Source organism: Crocodylus siamensis, chromosome 5, assembly GCF_052110815.1.
Source record: "Crocodylus siamensis isolate JL-2025a chromosome 5, ASM5211081v1, whole genome shotgun sequence".
In the NCBI taxonomy this organism is placed as follows: Eukaryota; Metazoa; Chordata; order Crocodylia; family Crocodylidae; genus Crocodylus; species Crocodylus siamensis.
Window position 1 is genome coordinate 170,456,157 of NC_143399.1, and position 21,413 is coordinate 170,477,569.

Below are 21,413 nucleotides of genomic sequence, written 5' to 3' on the forward strand. Positions count from 1 at the left end.
GAAATCATTTGACACATTCAGAGATATTACAGGAAACTTATATTTTACTCTGAGTTATGCATAGCTGTCCCAGTTTCCTTTAAGTTTTTAGAATACTATTCATTTATTCTTGTTGTGCGTACTTAATTTTTGAAAAAAAAATCAAGTTTTCCTCTTCCTATCTTTTGTATGTATGTAATTATTAATTTTAAATAGAATATGAAACTTAAATGAATAATATGAGAGATCTTATAACCTTTAAGGCAATGTCCATGTGTTTTCCGTTAGGTTTGGGGAATTAAATTAGTTTACCATAGTAGGTACCGACCAGTTCCCACTGCCTCCCTTCAGATATCTGCAGATTATATTCCACAATAGATTAGAATCTCTACATTTGAATGTGTAAAGAGGAACTCCATGGCTCAGAAAGGATGCTACAACTGAGAAATCTGGAAAACAATGTGTGCCTGGAATGGAGATTCTTCTAATGAATTTTGCAGGTATAATAAGCCTGTGTTATTCAAGTCTTAAGATGTCCCAAAATATCTTGTAGAAGTTAATTATTTTCATAATGAGAATTAGTCCTAAAGCATTACATCACACTGAAATCCATGCATTTTTGTATTATTACCTTTATTTAAAGGATAAGGCTTGACGTGCCATGCTCTATTGGTCCTAGAAGAACTTGTAAATCCAGTTAAGAACCTGAGGCTTGGCCTGGGTACTTAGTGGCTAATTTTTCCCCACCTCCTCAGGTACAGTGGGTCTCAAGTGAAGCAAAACCTGAATGGGTCAGCATCAGGCAATGTGTGTATGTGTATGCAGAATTTGCAAAGAAGGTGCACATTCCTACACCCTATGAATCATTGCAGAGGCTCCCCAAAGCCAGTGCAAGACAGCTATATAGGGATGGGTAGGAAAAGAGGTAGGTTAGTTAAGGGAATGGACCCATTATTGTGCATATGCATCAGCTATTGTTCACCACTGAACAATAGCCACCACTGAACTTACTCCACCCCGAGTTCTGTTGTCAGACTTACCCTAATGCATTGTTAATCCTTTTAGTCCAGTAAAGGTAGGTAAAGCTTTCTTTACAATAAAATTAAAATCAATCAAGAAAAAAAATCCTTGCCTTTTCTGAATCTCAGATTTAAGAAAATACTTGGGCCGCATTATGAATATGATGACGATGACACTAGACACATTGGTTTTTTTACTAATTTACTTCATGGCATCATAGAGATAGGTAATCTGATGGAGCTATATGGATGGCAATACCAGTATCTCTGCTCCCTGTTTCATGCTACACAAGACCTTATTGACAAAATATTTAGAGACCTGTCATCACTGGACAGAATGCTAGTGGCTTACTTCTCCATCCCATATTCTCTACAAAAGCATTCTGGACCAATGTCAAACTTACGTAGATGGATAGAGCCTTTGCTTACAACAGAACTGTGAATCGCTGTTAACCAAATCAGGTTTGATTTTGAAACTCTGGGATGGTGGCTAGGGAATTTTTATTTGTTGTTGCTAATACTAGTAATCTTTATCTGTGAAATAAAGACTTCCAATTCAGTAACCAAGGACTAGAGTCAGGTCTTTGTTTTCCAAGACAGAAATCTGATCCTGGGACCAAGTTTGAACATATTTTGTGGGTAAGCAGCAGGTAAAGTCTACTTTCTGCAACAGGAAAAAAAAAAGAAAAGAAAAAAAACATGTAATTAAATTACCCAGTTTACATCTGATAAAGTGATATGCAGATAGTCAAGATTTTCTTTTAAAGGAAGACAGGTAAAACACTTGTGAAGAGACGGATCTGTAGTCATGCATAACTGCATCAATGTGGTATCCTATGTCAGTGATACTTTTTTGCCACTTAATTATAACACAATACTGCAACACAAATCCTGTGTTTGTAACAGAACCACCACGAGCTACCAATACTGCCTCCTGCTTTATTAATTTCTCCTGAAAACAGTCACCAGTCAGAAAACAACACAGCTCTTCTGCAAGTTACAAATCTTGATCGTTAAGTAAATCTGCTGCTAATAGAAGAGAAATTCTACTAAGCTTCCCTTGTACAGGGCTGCGGTGCATGCTTTTTTTTTTTTTGGTGTCAAAAGATAGGTGTGCACCAACAATTCAGGTTAAATTTAGTTTCTCTTTAAAGGTATTACCCCTTGAAAAGTCTTTAGTAGTACAGTAGGTTGGGAATGCGTGCTATTCACTTGCATGCTTCACACTGCAGCGCCCAAAATATGACTTAAGTCTGTCTTACACTGCCATCTCCTGGTGCAGAGGTTTAGTTTAAAAAACACAACACATCTGAATGGGAACGAAGCTCTGCTAGGTGGCAGCACTGAAATGACATGCAAGTCTCTCGAAACCGGTATGAGAATTGACTCCTCCTTCCTCTCTGGTTTTCACCTTTACCCTGCGCCGAGGAGGAGCACCCTGCCCAGACTGGACGTAACGTGGGGGCCTGGTTAGTCCCCGGAGATCCGTGCAAAATACGACCCGGCAGCGCACCGAGCCTGGGGCGTTCGTGCTTTCCACGTGGCCGCAGGAAGGCGCGGCCGGGCGCGTGAAACAGGAAGCGCTTGTGTGCTGGCGCGCGAGGGAAGCGGCGGCAGGACAGGGACAGTCGTTGCCCCGTGGCCCTTGCCAGACTCGGGGAATGGTTTAATGGGAGTTTCATGTCCCTAGTCCTGCCCACAGCGCACAATGAAGGTGGGCTGATCAGAGAGCAACTCTTGGCATACATTGCTGCTAAGTGGGGCAGCATGAAACTAGAGGGTTTAGAGCAATATATTTAGGCTAAATGGACTTATTAGACCTGTTGGATATTCACTTCATTCATCAGCCTGATTTTTTTTTTTCTTGACTACTTTCCCCCACCCTGCATGTGTCCAGGCAACCTGAACGACACATTCTAGCTCACCCCGAAGGATGGGCGGAAAGGTTGCAGGCAGGCATTGTTCTAAATAGCAAAAAGCTTTGAAATGAAAAATCCCTGGCCGCTTTGGAGAAATGCCGTTTCCTTTCCCTTGGTTGTATCCGTCATTCCTGACAAGCAGATTATAATGAAAGAAGAAAATATTAAAAAAATATATATATTAGCAATAAAAAGACCACTTGGTAGTAGCTGTTTAAACCTTATTTTCCAAGTAAAAACATGTCTTTGAACTCTAGTATCATGCTTTTGCATTTAAGTCTCAATAGCACAAACTTTGAGGCATATACTTAGTTTTAGACATCTGAATAATCCCTTTGATATCAACTAGTGTCATGTTAAGCAAGGGTATGACTGCAGTATCAGGATCAGGGATATACGTCCCAAGCTCTTCAGGATAGAAAATGGGTCTTTGTTAGTTTGTACAGCACATTAATGCCTGCTCTGAGCTGCATGCTACTGCATTATAAATAATAAAGAATCATTATTAATAATAACTGAGCTCAAACAATTTAGTTGTATCATAACTGCATCTCCCTTATTAAACAAACCTGGCAAATTACAGTTCATGAAAAAATTAAATTTTATTTCACATACAGAAACTTCCTTCCCCACTCCCAAACAGCTCTCATAGCCCCTTCGTATATTTTCTGATACAAAATAGACCAAGTATTTGGTGCTATCAGAGAGAACTGATTATCCTAAAATGTGTAACAAAGGATTAACACTGAAGCTGTTTTTTATGAAACTGCTTTGTGTAGGTATACACTTATTGATATAGTTTGATCAGTTATTTCTGATTGACATTACAAAGCCTGCACAACTGGGTACCAACAGAATAATGTTGCTTTACCACTGCCTGGTAGTTTTAAGTGTGGGAATTGGCTGGTTGATGCATCCTATTCTACATCCTGAAGAGCTTGTTTTAGAGGGGAAACAGCAGCTATGGCAATCAAGTTGGTTTCTTCCATTGATCCCAGGAATAAGGAATGATACCAGCTTTAGAAGCTGCACCTGGAATATCTCCTTTTATTTTATTTTAGTAATTTTGCATGGAAGGGATTGGTTATAAAATTAAACATACTAGAAGGAGATCTGGTTGTCTTTTGGCTGGGTCATTATCAGCAGGAATTAAGCTTGCATTTTCTGGATCTAAAAGTGTTAGCTTCCACTCCCAACAACACATCACCAGTCCTGTAGCTGACTTAAACTTCTGTACATAGGCGAACCACAGCACAGTAGTATAGTGAAGGTGGGAAGTGGGGGATGACAGCCATGTTATTTAGGTGCGAGTTATATTTGCTGAAAGAATATTCCTAATTGTGCACTGATACAGGACAGAATGTAAGGCTGGTGTTCTTTATTTCATATTTTAGGAGTGTCAGCAACTTATAAGACTTATAGGAGTGGCACCTGCCTTGCTGGCTGGTATACTGCTGTGACCATTGACAAGAAGCCCTGAGATAACAGAGGAAGGTAAAAGTACAGGAACAAGTGTTAAACAAAAGCAAAAGGATCAGCGTTGAGCATAAAAGACAACGAGAGGGAAAATCATACTTTAAGGACTAAATTCTCTACTGATATACCTGGACCCAGGGAGAACAAAAATGGAGCTGTGCACAATTACACCAGGAGAAAATATGGCGCACAATCTTTTCTAATGGATACATTCATAGTAGTTGTAAATGTATTTACTGACAATAAGACAGACATGTAGTTGTGAGGGTACATTTCTGAAATATGGTGGATACTTATTGGGATATTTAAGCAGCCAAATAGCTTCACTGACCTTACATTTTCTGCTGTTTCCCACTGTTTTTTTTTTTATCGTTAATCCATGTGACAATGTGATTATTTTGATTTTTTTCCAGAAGTCAATAGAAAGGATTGATGTGTATGTAGCTCAGATACTGAAAAGCACTGACAGGTGGTATCCATATACCCCAGTTGTTACTGCTGCACCACTGTTATTGAGGATGAATTAGGCTTTTCAGTCCTTTCCAGAGGCTCAATTCTGGTTTACCTATGAGTTTGATATCAAAACTGATACTTATTGCTGTTGCAACTGAAATCACCTTGATAACATGCAAGAGGAATGATATTTTTGAAGGATATGAAAGAGGGAATAGATGACTAAGAGAAAGAGAGTGAAATAATAAAGGAGAAGAGAAAAGGAAGGTAGAAGTGTGTTGAAAGCCTCTGGGTTAGGGTAGGAGGAGTAAGCAACAAGGGTGATGTGGTGCGTGTCTGTTATAGACTACCAGACCAGGAGGATAAGGTAGATGAGGTTTTTTTCAAACAGGTAGTGGAAGTGTCCAGATCACAGGCCCTGGTTCTTTGCAGGGGGGACTTCAGTCTCTTTGATGTCTGCTGAGAGGGCAATATAGCAGTGTGCAGGCAATCCAGGAAGTTTTTGGAGAGTGTTGGGGACAACTTCCTGGTGCAGGTATTGGAGAGACCAATTAGGGGCTCTGCTCTTCTTGATCTGCTGCTCACGAACAGGGAAAAATTGGTGGGGAACATAGAAGTGGATGGCAACTTGGGCAGCAGTGACTATGAGCTGATTAAGTTGCAGATCCTGAGGAAAGGAAGGAGAGCAACAGAGTAAGGACCCTGGACTTCAGAAAAGCTGACTTCAAGTTACTCGAGGAACTGATGGGCAGAATTCTCTGAGAGGCCAGTTTGAAGAGGAAAGGAGTCCAGGAGAGCTGGCTGTACTTCAAAGAAACCTTACCAAAGGCACAGGAATGAACCATCCTGATGTGCAGGAAGACTAGCAAATACAGCATAAGACCATCTTGGCTTAGCAGGGAACTCTTCAATGAACTAAAACACAAAAAAAGAAGTTTACAAGAGTGGAAATTTGGACAAAGGACTAGGGAAGAGTGTAAGAATATTGTTTGGGTGTTCAGGGATGAAATCGAGAAGACCAAAGCACAACTGGAGTTGTAGCTAGCAAGGGATGCAAAGGGTAACAAGAAGGGTTTCTACAAGTATATCAGCAATAAGAGGAAGATCAGGAAAGTGTGGGTCCCATATTAAACTGGTAAAGGATTATTTAAATTGGCTAGATGCTTTCACATTGGCAGGTCCAGATGGGAAACAGGCTAGGACATTGAAGGAACTGTGTGAGGTAATTTCAGAGCCATTTTTTTTTGGAGAATTTGTGGAGGTCAGGTGAGGTCTGGGATGATTAGAAAAGGACAAATATAGTGCCCAGCTTTAATAAAGGGAATAAGGAGGATCTGTGGAATTACAGAGCAGTCAGTCTGACCTTAGTGCCTGGAAAGATCATGGAGCATGGTCGTCAACAAAGTCATAGTGAAGCACCTAGAGGAGAACAAGGTGATCAGGAACAGCTGGCATGGATTCACCAAAAGCAAACCACAGCTAGCCAACCTTATTTCTCCTGTGATAAAATGACAGGCCTGTGGTTGCAGGGAGAGCAGTGGATATGATATACTTTGACTTTAGCAAGGCTTTTGACGATCTCCCACAATATTTTCATTAACAAGCTAAGGAAATAAAGGCTAAGTGGAAGAACTGTAACATGGTTATATAACTAGTTGGAGCATCGTGTTCAATGAGTAGTTCTCAATGACTCAATGTGTAGTTGGGAGGAGGTATCAAGTGCAGTTCCCTAGTCGTCTGTTCTGGGTCCAGTGCTGTTCAACATTTTCATTAATAATTTGGGTAATGAGATTGAGTGGATTCTTAGCAAATTTGTGGATGACACCAAGTTGCAGACATTCAGAATGAACTGGAAAGCCAGGAAAAATAGTCTGCAGTCAATCAGACAAGATTGCACTTGTTCAAAGTCCTGTACTTGAGACAGAGAGGGAATGACTGGCTGGGCTGCAGTACTGCAGAGAAGGACCTGGGCGTTGCAGTGACCCATCAGCTGAATATGAGCCCATAATGTGCTCTTGCTGCAAAAACAGGCAACAGCATACTGAAATGTATCTATAGGAGAGTTGCTTGGAAATCAAGGGAAGTGATTCTTTTACTCTGTAGCACTGGTGAGGCATCCCCTGAGATACTGTGTCTAGTTTTAGGGCCTGTACTTTAAGAAAGATGTGAACAGATTGATTCATAGATGCTAGATGCTAGGGTCGGAAGGGACCTCAATAGATCATCGAGTCCGACCCCCATTGGTGAAAGTCTAACATAGTGACAAAAATGATTAGGGGCCTGGAGGAGGAAAGACTGAAAAATAGGGTTCTTTAGTCTGTACAAGAGAAGACTGAGAAGGGATTTGATAACAGTCTTCAAATACCTGAAAGGCAATTATAGAGAGGCTCTAGATGGGCTTTTCTCTGTAGCTGTAGGGGATCAGACTAGGTGCAATGGCCTTAAGCTGATGACACGAAACTGGGAAGGAGTGCAAACATGTTGAGGATGTGAGTGCAATTCAGATGTATCTTGATAGATTGGAAAGTTGGGCTACAGCTAACAGGATGAAGTTCAATGCAGACAAATGCAAGGTACTACACTTCTGGGGGAATAATCCAAAACACATATAAAATGAGTGACACCTGGCCGGATGGCAGCACTATGGAAAAGGACTTGGGAGTCTTGGTAGACCACAGATTCAATCTGAGTCTGCAGTATCATGATGCAGCTGCACAAAAGGTGAATGCATCAGTAGAAGTACGCAAGACACAGGAAGTGATTGTGCCCCTTTACTTGGTACTGGTTTGACCTCATTGCAATAGTGTGCACAGTTCTGGGCTCCACATTTTTAAAAGGACATGGAGAAGTTAGAGAGGGTCCAGAGGCAGGCAACAAAGATGACTGAGGGCTTGGAAGGCAAGTCATACAAGGAGAGGCTGAAGGAGCTAGGCATGTTTAGCTTATGGAACAAGCACTTAAAAGAGGGGACATGATAGCAGTCTTCAAATACCTGAAGGGTTGCTATAAAGAAGAAGGAAAGCACCTTTCCTCTCTTGCTGAAGGGAGGAGGATGTAAACCAGTGGCTTGAAGTTGCAGCAAACTAAGTTTAGATATCTAGAAAAACTTCACTGTTAGAATAGTGAAGCAGTGGAATAGATACCTAGTGAAGTTGTGGACTCTCCATTACTGGAGGTGTTCACGAAGAGTTTGGACAGCCACAGGTGGTAGATAATCTAAGCATATACCTATGTTCTACTATGGGTATTTCCTGTGCTTCTAGGCTTTGGTGGTTGTTCCTGTTTCCCCCATCCCCTGTTCTGCTACATGTGTTTAAACCTTCCTCAGAGGCATTGGATGTCGGCTACAACCAAGGTTGGGGACTTTGACTAGGGTATGCTAATGCTCCTGCTGGGACCAAAGCTGGAGGGTCCTGGCTAGGGCATCTTGCCCCTATGGTCAGGGTTAGACCGATTGCCAGATTTGGGTTCAGGAAGGAATTTCACCTCACCGTCAGATTGGTATGGATTGTGGGGGGTCTTGCCTTCCTCTGTAGTGGGAGGCCCACCTCTATAGAGGTTTTTGCCTTCCTCTTCCTGGGACCTCTGGAGCGTATACTGATAACATTTCTTAGAAGCAGGACACTGGCTGCTGTGGGTCCGCTGCTTGTTGCAGATTAGGGTGTTAGGTCTATTTTGTGTCAGGGTTGATATTTTTTGTAGGATGGTTTGGATAGGGATGATCCTGCCTGAAGCAGGGGTTTGGACTAGATGACCTCTGGAGGTCCCTTCCAGCCCTAATTTTCTATGATTTTGTGAAGCAGAGGAAATTTATCTTGGAGATTAGGAAGAATTGTCTGACTATAAGGATGGTCAAGCACTGGAACAGGCTACCTAAAGAAGTTGTGGAATCTCCATCCCTAGACATTTTCAAGTGCAGGTTGGACAGACACTTGACTGAGGTGGTTTAGTCAAGGATGACCTTGTCTTGAGATGGGGGCTGGACTGGATGACCTTGTGAGGTCCCTTCTAGCCCTACTTTCCTATGATTCATTGTAATGTACTGTTCCACTACACCATTGTGGTGTGTGGAAGGGCACCTGTGCTCATCCTCCTCTTCTCATGAATCCAGGAATACTGATGACCTGCTTCTGCTCTCTTAATCATTCACTTCGCAATAAGGTGACTGTCTTGGGTGGACATGACTGTCTGTTCCCATTCCTGCATTTTTTGGGTAGAGTGACAGTGGTGTGTGCCCTTCCTTTACTTTCATTCTACACACAGTACTTTGTGGAAACGAGTGACCTCAAAAGCCTCTGGTGTTCCTCACTGGAAAAATAAAGAATTTTGCTCTTCAGCATTTGCAGTGTTTGTTCTTTCTTCTCATAATAGCCCTGACCCAAACCATAACATTTACAAAGGAGAGGGTAGGGCAGGGCGGAGAGTAACCAGTTAGAGACTAACCAGTTGTATAACCACTTAGTCTCTAAGCTGCTTCCGCCTGACTTCAGACTAATATGGTTAAATACCTGTCTCTAATCTGAGAGGGAGTGCAGCACTGTTCTAGGGAATCACTAACTCCCTATCTTCTCTTATTGTTTTAAATAGAGCCATCTGAGACTATATGTCCTTTTCCTGTACCTGGTATAGAATATGGGGCTGGTATATATTGCGACTTTTTAAATATCTGACAGTGGTCACAGGCTTAACCATTGGTCACTCCTTTGTCACCTCTCTGCTGTTTTCTTTCTCCTGGTATGCTGAGATGTTATTGAAACAGATGGGGAGGCAAATGTCTTGTCAGAGGGTTGAACCAATGGAAGTTCTCAAAATATATTTACAGGGCGCCTCCTCCCCTATACCCTGGTCTGTCACTCAGATGTCTGATCCTTTTTTCTCTTTCTTTTTTTCAGGTAACTGACTTTAACTTGGAGGTTTCAACTGGGCTTCCTTTTTTGTTTGTCCTTTTGGCTTCTTACTCCAAACAGGCAAATTGTTAGACCTAAATCAATTAGGTTCTGGATTAAATGAATTTAAATCAATAATCAGCTGACCTGGCTGTCCCACTTGAGTACCCCTTGGGATGATTAACTCATAAACACAACTCTGGGTCAGTTCGGGTCCTTCTTAATTTCATAGACCCTTATAATTAACCAATTTTCTTCCACAATCAGTTTCTAATTAATTCCAGAAATTTGCATAATACAGTCCACGCTTGTCATTAATTCATAACAGTTTCTCATCCTCCTCATCCTGTCTCCATAAATCAATTTGAGGGTCAGCACATGCTTACCTTCACGATGGGCTGAGATTCCCCTTACTCTGTCTCTCAGGAGAGATTTCTTTTCTGTTGGGCTGGGACATGTCTGCAGGGGGGCAGTCTCAGCATCACCCTCTTACCTTCATCTCTGCAGTTGGAGTCTTCTTTCTCTGAACTCTGTTTCTCATTCACACTTCTGCGTGAAGCACAAGGTATGGAGCCCTTGGTAGCCATACTTCCTGGCCAGATTTGCCTTAAAGAACAAGCGTAGCAGGGGCTGAGCTTGGTACCATGCTACAAAATGTAAAAAAGGTCTTATTATAAAAATACGGGACATTTTCTAATAATTAATCCTTATAGGGGTCTAAATATATTTTTGCTGGTTTGAAAAATATATTGAGGCATCTAAGATTTTTCACGTTTGAAACTACTTTGTAAGTATGCTCAAGAATTAGTTTTCATAGTGTTCTTATAAAAGTGTTAGAAACCCCAATTCCAATGAATAGAACAAAGGCTCTTTTCACTTCAGTGGAGTGTTTGTGTCACTTGCTGAGAGGGAGAAGTTGAGATTTAGGATTTCCCACCTAAATTTTGGCACTAAGAGAGTAACATCATTTCCTGGGTTGTTTGGCTTAGTTTGACCATACTGGTAAATTTAAAAGCTGGGATATTTAAGCAGCCAACCTTCTGTAAAGGGTCCAAAACTGACACCCACTGTAAATGCTAAATATAGAACTGTGTTTGAGTAGGGGCAGGGACACAAAAATCTTACTAATCCTTTTCAGTTCCTTTTCAATCAGCTGGAATTTACACTTCTTGATGGTGTTTGGAGAAGCACATTTTTTACAATAGTTATATTTACAAAACAACGCTCAGAATCAAAATCAGGCCTTGCAACATCTACTATTTTTAGTTGTAATATGCTGAATCAGATGCAGGAGTAAGCAGCTCAGGAATGGGTAAAGTGTTATAAGTAAAAAATAAATTTTGGGCAGGGGACTGGGGAATAGAAGAAAGGATTTGGAAAGGATGAGGGAAAAGAAACAAAAGGATTATAGAAAAGAAGTTCGAGAAATCCATGTAAAACTGATTGGTATGCTCATGCATGCCTTTGCAGTCTTGTGGCTTCCAGCATCCCAATACTTTGTGGAAAATTGATTCTTAAGAAACAGTTCTAAATCTTGGTGTCTATGAAAGAGAACTGAGTTGGATATGGTAACATATCCATATTTTACAAGCTTTTTTTTCTTGATCCTTGCCATGGGTGGCCTCCTCCCTACTCCAGTCCTTTTATGGTAGGTAAAAGATTGCAAAATGTCTCAATTCCATCCTGGAGGAGAACTCCCTTAAAACAAGATGCATGGGGAGACTGCTTTCCCTCCCTCCCTTCATCCCAGTGTACCTCTGGAGCCCTTCTGTAGTAGGTTTACCAGAGGATAGTTGGGGATAGGAAGGTAGCATTGGGAAGGGGCAAGCTGTAGAAATTTTGGGCAGCCCAGAGAGGATGTTTATTATTTAGACAGGCCTCCACACTTGTCTGAATTATGACAAGATATACTCTGGCCCCAAGATTAATTCATAGGTGATTTAAAACCACTTTAACCAATTCCTTCCTGTGAATGTTGTACCTTTTGTATAAGAGGTGGAGCCTAGAATCTCATTCTTTTAATGTAATCAAATACACTTATAAGCCTGTACACTTATATTTCCCTCAGAGTTTGAAGTGTGAATGTATTTTGAACAGCTTGTTGAATTTGCTACTTTATTTGTTTTTTTAAGCCATATCATCTAGGTAAACAAAAGCAGTACATTTAAGTAAGAAAATGGTTCTCAAAGCTTTGGTAATGCGAAAACATATTCTTTATTTAGCATATAGTATCTGTGCATAATGATTGAACTTTTCCTTCCCGCAGATAATTAGCAATGGATTTGTGCAACTTCTGATTCCAATGGCAGCCACAGGGGTGGTGCACACGAGTAACTCCACCGTTTTACAAGATGAATTGTTTCTGGTATGGATTCTCAGCAGAGATTGTACTCAAGCCTGTATCTTCTAGGCTCTTTTGTCTGAAAGAAGAGAGTAGCAATGCAGAATCAGGCTAAGAGAATTTTGTTTTAGTGAAAAATTTGGCAGACAGGGGAGTGAATGTCAAAATAATAAGAAAGCAAAACTCCAGCATTTTGAAGAGATTAAAAACAAATGAAAAAGGCTTGAAACACTTTCTGAAGACCAAAGGGGCTAGTAATGAAGTAATTTCCAGCATTATCACTCATTATCCATTATCCACAAGCCATCATATGCTGCTCTGAGTCTCTTGAGAAATGTTGGCAGCTATGGCAGAGTATTTTGAAGACTGACTTGGAAATTATAAATATTTTGGAACGTTCCCCAGCTTGGTAAGGGAGATAATCTCCAAAAATAATTTAATCTTTCTAAGGAGTAGCAAGCGAGAGCTAACATTGAGTTTCTGCAATCAACTTTCAAGCTGGATAATGAGAAATTACTTGCCCTTTTACATGGCCAGGCAGTTGACATTTTCGCCTTACGCAATGGATATATGAGAAGAAGCTTTTTAAATGTGAAAGAGAAGCTCATCTCTCTTGGATGGATTGAAAAAGATATAAATAGGTTTATCCTTCGATTTTCACAAATACTATGTCTCTCATCAAATAACCTCAGTAGAAAAATAGATTGTCTCTTAGAAGCAAAGATTCATGTTAAACAAATAATTGAAAGCGGTTTTGTTTTGGATCGAGCTACTGGCACTTTAGAAAGCCGAATCAAGGACCTGGAAAAAATTAGTTAGAACTTTGAAACTGATGGAATAGCCGTTTTTAATTTAAATAAAAAGAGATATGAAAATTAATTGGAAAAAGTTATGTGGTACATAGGGATTAATCAAGAGAAGTTTTGTGAATAATGGCCAGATTTGTAATAAAAAATATAGGCCTGCTTAATTTTGTTCTTTTTGGTATGTGATTCCAAGATCATTGGTCATTATCCTAAATAACCAGTTGTAAATAAATTCTCATATATCAGTAGCGGAGTGCTAGGAGGGGCCAGAAGAACTTTTTGGTGGCTTTGTTTCATTTTGTCTTAAATTAATGAGCAAGATCCAGGAGCCTGCATTCTTAAGAAATATATGGCAATATTTGCTAACCAAAGAAAATCGGGACAGGTGTCATCTTTGTCACAGAAGCATGTTTCTACAAGCGCATAAAATAGAAGGTTGGGTTAAATCCATTGTAAAAACCACCAGCCCACTTAATCAGCAGGGCAGTCAAAAAAGAAGTGTCCCAGGAGGTACTGTGGGGGTCTTTAATTTTAATAACAGATTTTGGGGTTTTTATCAGAGAATCTGTGGTTTTTTTATCATAGAAAACCAGGATCCTTGATGATGGTACATTACTTTTCCCCAACCCTATTACACGATCTAAGGATTTATAGATATTTTAATATATATAGTCTTATTCTTTTGATCACACATCTAATCATCATGCTTTAGCGAGGTAAAAGTAAGCTAGGAACAGTGTGACCTGAAAAAATTCAAAGAGCCTGGATCCCAAGCTGGAAATCTAAGTGACATCTTGGGAGATACCATCTTCTGTCTGCAGATTCTGGAACTTAAATTTGGCTTTACATTCCCAGAATTCTCAGGGTTTTACAATCCCTGCAAAATAATCTTAATGTACATTTGAGTTCATGTTAACATGAAACATATCTTTCTTTATTACTTCTACTTATGTTAACATAAGTCATATAGTTATTGTTCTGCCTTGTTAGGAATACTAACCTAGGCCCAATCCAGGGTCATATGAAATTAATGAGTAAATACAGGGTAAGGTTACTGCTTTGTTGTATCAAGTTTCTAGGTCTTATTTTGCTTTTGGTTTAAAAGCAGTTAAGACTAAAAGGTAAGGCCTATTTTGTGTCAGAATATCAGTACTCAACACAAATGAAATTTTGTCCTTAAGCTACTGTTCTTTTAAAGGACATGTGATAAGAAATTATGTCCTTTTTTCCTGGAATAAATGGAAAGGCCTGTCTTCGAAAATCCAAAGCCAACTATTTTTGTGGTACAGTGTGTTACTGAAGGGGGAGGTTCCCCATAAAAGCCAACAGGAACTGTAATTTTATTTCTCTTATTTTTAGTGACAGGTTTTTAAAAAGGAATCTTAGATCTGTTTCAGCATCTCTTTATGTAGTGCATCTTTTTTTACTCTGAACTTGTATCAATTAAGATTAGTTAGTATACACCATGCTTTTAAAATTGTATAAAATAATTTCAATAGCTCTAATAACAACTTAATAACAGATTAATGCTGGAAAACAGGTACTCCAAAATGTCAAACTGCATACGTATTCTTTGGCCCTGATAGAAATTAAAGTAAATGCTGCTTTTGTACAGAGTTTCTTTGACTGCTAACTGAAGAACTATAACATTTATAGAGAGCAAAAATTACAATGAAGCATGCCAGAGCAGAACAGCAGTTATTTCCTTTTTGCCAATCAGAGTGAATTAAAATAATAAACCATTAGGACAATAAAGTAGAGGGCTTAGTTACAAGAAGGTATAATTTACTTAGTGATTTACAAAAATGACAGGTTCATATTTAGCTCACCTGTGGCCCAGACTTTCCATTAAAAGACGTGTTTCCATGTCTTTTTTTTTTTGTGATAAAGAGTATAGTTCTTAGGGTTTTTTTATTAACGTATTTTAAAATATAAACTTTATGAAGGTAATAGTAGCCAAATGGAAAAATAATTGCCAGTTAATTCTTAAAAGAAGTAACTCTTGCCTGTTATTAACTTTAGCACAGGCCCACAGGATGGAAGCCTTTGGGGAATAATTAATGTTATAATATATTGCTACTAATTATCAGTATAGGTGCACAGTGTATTGCAATGCAGTCATGAATGAGTAGTCCACAGTGGCCTTTTGTGGTGAGAAAAGATCCTCAATTAGTACCATATATACTTAAGTTAACCCTGAATTTAATATGTCCTCCCAATAATTAGATTCTACATATGGAAAATTTATGAATTTGCAGCCCCTGCCAGGCTGAGTCTGCCCCACTGGAGCCCCCTGCCAGGCTAAGCCCACCCTACCTGGAGCCCCCTTTTAGACTGAGCCTGCATCCCCTGGAACCCTCTACCAGGCTAAACCTGCCCCTCCTGGAGTCCCCTGCCAAGTTCAGCTTGCTCCCCTTGATTCCCCTGGCAGGCTGAACTTGCCCCCCTCACGCCCATTGCCAAGCTGAACCTACACCCCTGGAGCCCTCTGCCAGGCTGAGCCTGCCCCTCTGGTACCCCATGCTAGGCTGAGCCTACCCCTTGAACCACCTGCCATGCTGAGTCTGCCTCCCCTGAAACCCTCTGTCAGGCTGAACATGCCCCTCTGGAGTGCCCTCTCAGACTGAGCCTCTCCCCCAGAGCCCCTTGTCACGCTGAACCTGTACAGCGTACAGCACAGATTGTGTACATAGTGCCTCCTTGACCTGCCAGAAGGCTCTCTTGGCCTCTGCTGTCCAGACAGTCTGATTCAGAGCCAAGTCCTGGGTTAGCTCGGACAGTAGGGCTGTTGTGTCTGAAAACCAGGGCACTAGGCAGCAATAGTGAGCTAGCCCCAGGAAGGACTGCTTTTTTTGTGGTTTACAGCAGGTTATGATCCTGTACACCTTGCACCTCATCTATTAATGGTTGTGTTTTCCCCCCCTCTACTCAATATTGTGTGTTCTCTTGTCCCAACATGCAATTCTTTGGGTTGCCACTCAAGCCCGCAACTTGCAGTTCTTCTAATACTGCTGTCAGATGTTGTAGGTATTCTTCCCAGGTCCCCAGGTACACCACCATGTCATCATTATATGCAGCAGCGTATCCCCAGTGAGGCACCAACATTTTATTCATCAGGCACTGGAATGTCACTGCTGCCCTGTGCTGGTGAATAGCATTTGAGCAAACTCCTTAAGCCCCCCACAGGGTAGTAAGTGGGGTCTTCTCCTGGGAGCTCATTTTCAGGAGTATTTGCCCTGAGCCACGTCTATGGTGGAACTAAATCGTGCTCCCCCTATCCACTCCAGCAGGTCCTCCACCCAGGGCATGGGATAAGCATTGTAGCACACCATGCTGTTGACCTTCCGAAAAGCAATGCAGAACTGCATGGTCCTATCCATTTTAGAGACTTGGCCATAAACTTGGAGGCGTCATCATGGAGCAACATGAGCACCCAACCACCCCCACTGAACTGCCTCTTATGTGTTTGTTGGTTGTATTTAGTAGCTTGCTTAACTTGGGCTGTTTGTAGGTTCTCACCCTAATGCTCTTACGATCCATAGCCTATCTCTCATTTCTAGCATTTGCACCACTGGGCTTTGTGTTGACCCTTCCTGTTGTTGTTCTCAAACTTCCCATATCAAAGCTGAAAACCCTTGGAGGTGGTGGTGGTGGGGAGTGACCATAGAATAGTTCAAATGGTGAGAGACCAGTGGCATGGTGGGGGGGTGCTTCTCAGTAGGCAAACAGTAATAGTCCCAGTAGCTTGTTCCACCTCTGCACATCTCACCCAGCAACCTTCTTGAGCATATTTTTGAGGGTCTAGTTGAACCGCTGAACCAGACTGTCCATTTCAGGGTGGTACATGGATGTTCAAAGGTGCCATATCTTCAACGTATGACAGACTTCTTTGAACACCTGAGCCATAAAATTGCTGCCCTGACATGTTAATTTCTCTTTTGGCACCCCCACGTAGGTAAAGGTCTTAAGCAATTCCTCTGCCACCTTTTCTGCGTTCACTGTTCTCATGGCCACCACCTCTGGATAATCGGGTGGTGTAGGCCAGCAAGATCAAAATATTTTGGAACCCTGTATTTCATTGGGGCAAAGGTCTCACAATATCCACTGCCACCCACTCAAAAGGCTCTTCCATGAGCAGCATGGTGACCAATGGGGCATTTGGTGGACATTCTGGGTGTGCCAGTTGGCACTCTGGGCAAGGTAAGCAAAACTGTCATACCTCTTGCTGGAGCCCAGCCAAAAAAACCTATCTAAGAGGTGGTCTCTGGTTTTATTCTCCTTCAGGTGGCCCCGTTAGGAGCTCATGGGCAACAGTAAGACCCTCCGGTATCTTTTCAGTACCAGGAGCTGGGTGACCTCATTCCCCAGCCCCTGCTCCTATTTAGTACAATACCCACCCCCCTCCTTTTACCTTGAATCAGGGCACCAACTATACCAACCTCTTCCTCCACCTGGGCAATGCTGCCTTCATATACCTGCCTGAAACAGTCCTCCTGGGACTGCTCCACCACAATCTGTCCTGTTTCTAGCTTCCACTGCCAGTCCATGTCTGTCTCCCCTACAAAGGTCAATCTACCAGAGCTTGTGCTCAGTTGGGATTTGACCAAGAGCCCCTCTTCTTCAGGCCTATGCCAGGATGTTTTGCACTGCACAAGCATGCCTAACGATTCCTGCAGGTGGGGTTAATCCTGACCGAACAGCATTGGGTGTAAGTCAAGTGCCAAGCTAGGCATGCCAGCACTTGGTGGGTATGCCCCTCAACCATCAGCTTTACCCAAGCTCTCTTGTATGTCTGGGGCTTGCTGTGGAGTCAGACCAGCTCTAGATGGTTTATTTTTCAATAATCCACTTCCCACATCAACTCCTGCTGCACCACTGTCCACGTGGAGCCAGTGTCTACCAAGGCAGTCGCCCACTGGCCTTTGAGCCAGGCCTTGACAGTAATGAAGGAGCCTTCTGTTGAGTATCCTGTATTCCCCAGGCATGGGCCATCACCAAACCAACACTCCATCTCTTCAGGAGTGGACTCCCTTGTAACTCCTCGGGGACAACTATGGGCATACTGTCTGGACCACCTGCACTGGAAGCAGAGACTGCCTGACCCAGCCTGGAGTGGTTGTGGCAGTCTTGCTCCAAGGGGAGGATCTGCCTTCTTGGATCCCAGGTTCATTGCCTCTCACTCTAGGGTATATTCATGCCCTACTGCCAGAAAATCCTCTGTCAGCTTCAGGGCCTCCTGCACTAATTTAGATTGATGCTTCTACACCCACGACTTGACACCCCCTTCCAAATCCTAAATAAACTGTTCTAAGACTATAATCTCTGTTACTTTCCCTAAGTCTCTGTCTTGTGGCTGTAACCACCAACACACCTTATCCTAGAGTAAGTAAACTAACTGCTGAAGGCTGAATGCTCCACAGGCTTTCTTGCCCTGAAAACTTTGGTGGTGAAGTTCCTCAGCCAACTCCAACCAGTGGAGGATGGCTTCCTTCACCTTATCATAATTGATAGCATTAGCCAGTGACATCCCCCGTAGGCTCTCTGAGCCTCCTCTGTAAGCAGCATTCCCAGCTGGGGCTCCCAAATGATTCAAAGTCCTCTAGGAAAAGTTCAGGAGCCACACGCATGATCAGAGGTCAGGAAAACAGACCTTATGATGACTGGCTGAGAGCCATGGGGCTCTTTAGCCTGGAAAAGCGCAGGCTCAGGGGTGACCTGATGGCCACCTATAAGTTTATCAGGGGTGACCACCAGTTTCTGGGGGAACGTTTGTTCACCAGAGCGCCCCAAGGGATGACAAGGTCGAACAGTTATAAACTACTGCAAGACCATTTCAGGCCAGACATAAGGAAGGATTTATTTACTGTTTGAGCCCCCAAGGTCTGAAACAGTCTGCCATCGGAGGTGGTTCAAACACCTACATTGAGCACCTTCAAGAGTAGATTGGATGCCTATCTTGCTGGGATCCTATGACCCCAGCTGACTTCCTGCTCTTCGGATGGGGGGCTGGACTCAATGATCTTCTGAGGTCCCTTCAAGCCCTAATGTCTATTAAATCTATGAAATCCTTGGTGATTTGGGGCATCCCTGCAGGCCCAGACTGGCCACTGAAGCCCTTACACTTCAATCCAAGGTCTGCACCAAGGCTCTCCTCCATGACCCCCTTCAACTGCTTGGTGGCCTACACCTGCAGCTGTACCAGGACAGCCACATGGGCCCCTTGCTGCTTGGTCTACCCCATCACTGCCACTAGCTGCTGCACCAGGATCTCCAGCACCTATTCAATGGCAATGGCTAGGACCTGGATCCAGCTGCCTCTTCTCCACTCAGATTTGAGTCTCGGCATCACTTGTGAGCCACACAGGTAGCTGTGACCCTGGAGGGGCATTGGTGGGAGTTTTGGGCCAGGTGTACTGCTGCACCCTGTCCCCTTTTAGTCTCATTGCAGAAGGTCAGCTGAGGATCCACAGACCAGGACCCTTGCCTCCCTGGGTAGCCAGCCTGAGTCTTGCCCCTGGATTGCAGGCTTCTCCCCAAGCCCTGGGATCCCTGCCCAGAGTCTATAATTATTAACACAAATCACTAATAACAAACCAAATACATTACAGTTTTCCTTATGCTGTCCGTTTGTGGTCTCTGCTGTCTGCTTCCTGTGTTGTGGTCCCAGTGACTCCAGCAATCCTGATCTGGATGTGGGTTGGCAGCAGAGCTTCTGCCAGGCAAGGGAAAGCCCATCCAAGGATCATGCCATCTGTGTATTCCTGGATGTGGCCACCTGCTCCTCACCCCAGAGGACCCTCTCTGCAGCCATTCCTGGCTGCACTTAACTCCCTCCTCTTGTGGGGGTGGGTCCTTCTGCCCTGCCTGGGCAGTCGGGTTTCCAGTTGTCCACAGCTGGGAACACTCCCCCAGTCATGGCTGCTCATTGCAGCTGTGCCTGGCATGCAGATTTCCAGCTGGTCTGTGCGGCCATGGCATGGCTGCTTCTGTCTCTTCTGGTCTGGGGTGGGGAAGGTGTTCTGGGCTGGAGGCAGCTCATCTGTGCTCCTCGTGTTGATGGGGAGGAGCCCCATTACATCTACCCTTTCTCCTTTATCTTCCAGATCCACACCTGTCCCAGCCGCCTGTGGAGGGTTCGGGATTGATTGAGAGTGTGGTCGGGGAGTAGAAAGGTAAGAAAGGTTTTATTGACTTAACAAAAACACGACTATGCATAGTATACTAAGACAGATAATGACAGAGTAATAATTTGTGTTGGCAACTTATCGGCAGTCCCCTCTGATACCTGATGTATGACAAGTTTTTCTTTCCACAAAGCTCAGCAAAGTCAAGCGTCCCCGATCAGCGCTGTCCGAGAGGTACCAGAAAGGACCCTGGTATTTAGTCCTTGGGCTCGGAGATCCACGGGCCCACTGATCCAGAGCTGTATTAGCTGATCCACAGCTAATCAGTAGTTCCTTTCACAGAGCTGTATCTTCCTTCTAAACGATTTTTGGATGTGCCAGCCAATTTATAACTTCTGAGCTATGCTGATAACTTACAGCCATTCAGATTCTTTTTACTTCAACTGTCCTTAGACTGACCAATAGCAGTACAAGCCTTGCATTCTTCTGATAAAGTTAATTTTAACTATGCCACAGGACCTACCATCACTTTTATAAGGCTTTGCTAAATTTACTAGGCCTTATACTTCATACAAAGCCTTACTACATCTTAGACTTTAATTAGGCTCTTAGCAACAACAGATAGCTTAATATCTGAACAAATGACAGAAAAACACTTGGTCTAATCTTCATAGAACCTTCAGCAAGCACCTTTATCACACAGACATAATTTCCACCTGTCACACACACCCACACCTTCTCTTCTCCTTATTCTACGGGGACTGTGCCTTACTTTTAGAAATTTTTTTCCCCCTTCACGAACCTTGTGAGGCATAGGAGAATGTGGACCATACTCATCCCTAGTGTGACCTCATGGTTACTGTACCAATGCTAATCTTGGCTGTAATTAACCTCACAATAAATATAAAAACCATCTGAAAATAGTAGTGTACATGTGACAGGAGTGCCTCTTCTGGAGTCCGTCTATCAGTGACCCCACTCTCCTGTTATGGGCCAACCACCTGCCTTCTCTCCTGCTATGCCTTGATCTTAATTAATTAATGGATGTTAATTAGTGGGAGGCTCCTCATTTATTTGCCCTGGTGTCAGGGGGCGCTATCTACAGATCCTTTTTCCTCCCCTACACCGCAGATGAAGATTATACTGACATGGTTTGATCTGGATCTTGTTGTAATCTGGCCCTCCCCTTGTCTTCTCTGGGCTTTCCATGGCTCTGTCTCACTCTGTCTCACCTTCCTGGCGCTCCGCTGCCCCCTTGCTCTGGGGCTTCTCGCTGGCCCCCCCTCGCTCTGGGGCTGGGGTCAGTGCACCCCAAAATGCTGCGCCCTCTCTGGTGCTGGCGTCCCTATGCTACCGTGGGTCCCCTGTAAGGCCTCCTCCAATACCTAACAGCCTCACCCAATCCACTGG

General features: G+C 42.9%; 1 protein-coding gene across 1 annotated transcript; it reads left to right on the forward strand.

Moving 5' to 3' along the window:
• Positions 1 to 2,414: 2,414 nt before the first annotated feature.
• MTERF1 (mitochondrial transcription termination factor 1) lies at positions 2,415 to 13,162 on the forward strand. The gene is given in 6 exon segments (XM_090049644.1): positions 2,415 to 2,712; positions 4,312 to 4,411; positions 11,999 to 12,356; positions 12,358 to 12,478; positions 12,481 to 12,534; positions 12,537 to 13,162. Coding segments are annotated over 4 exon segments (804 nt in total). The 5' UTR covers positions 2,415 to 2,712; positions 4,312 to 4,411; positions 11,999 to 12,083; the 3' UTR covers positions 12,893 to 13,162.
• Positions 13,163 to 21,413: the final 8,251 nt, after the last annotated feature.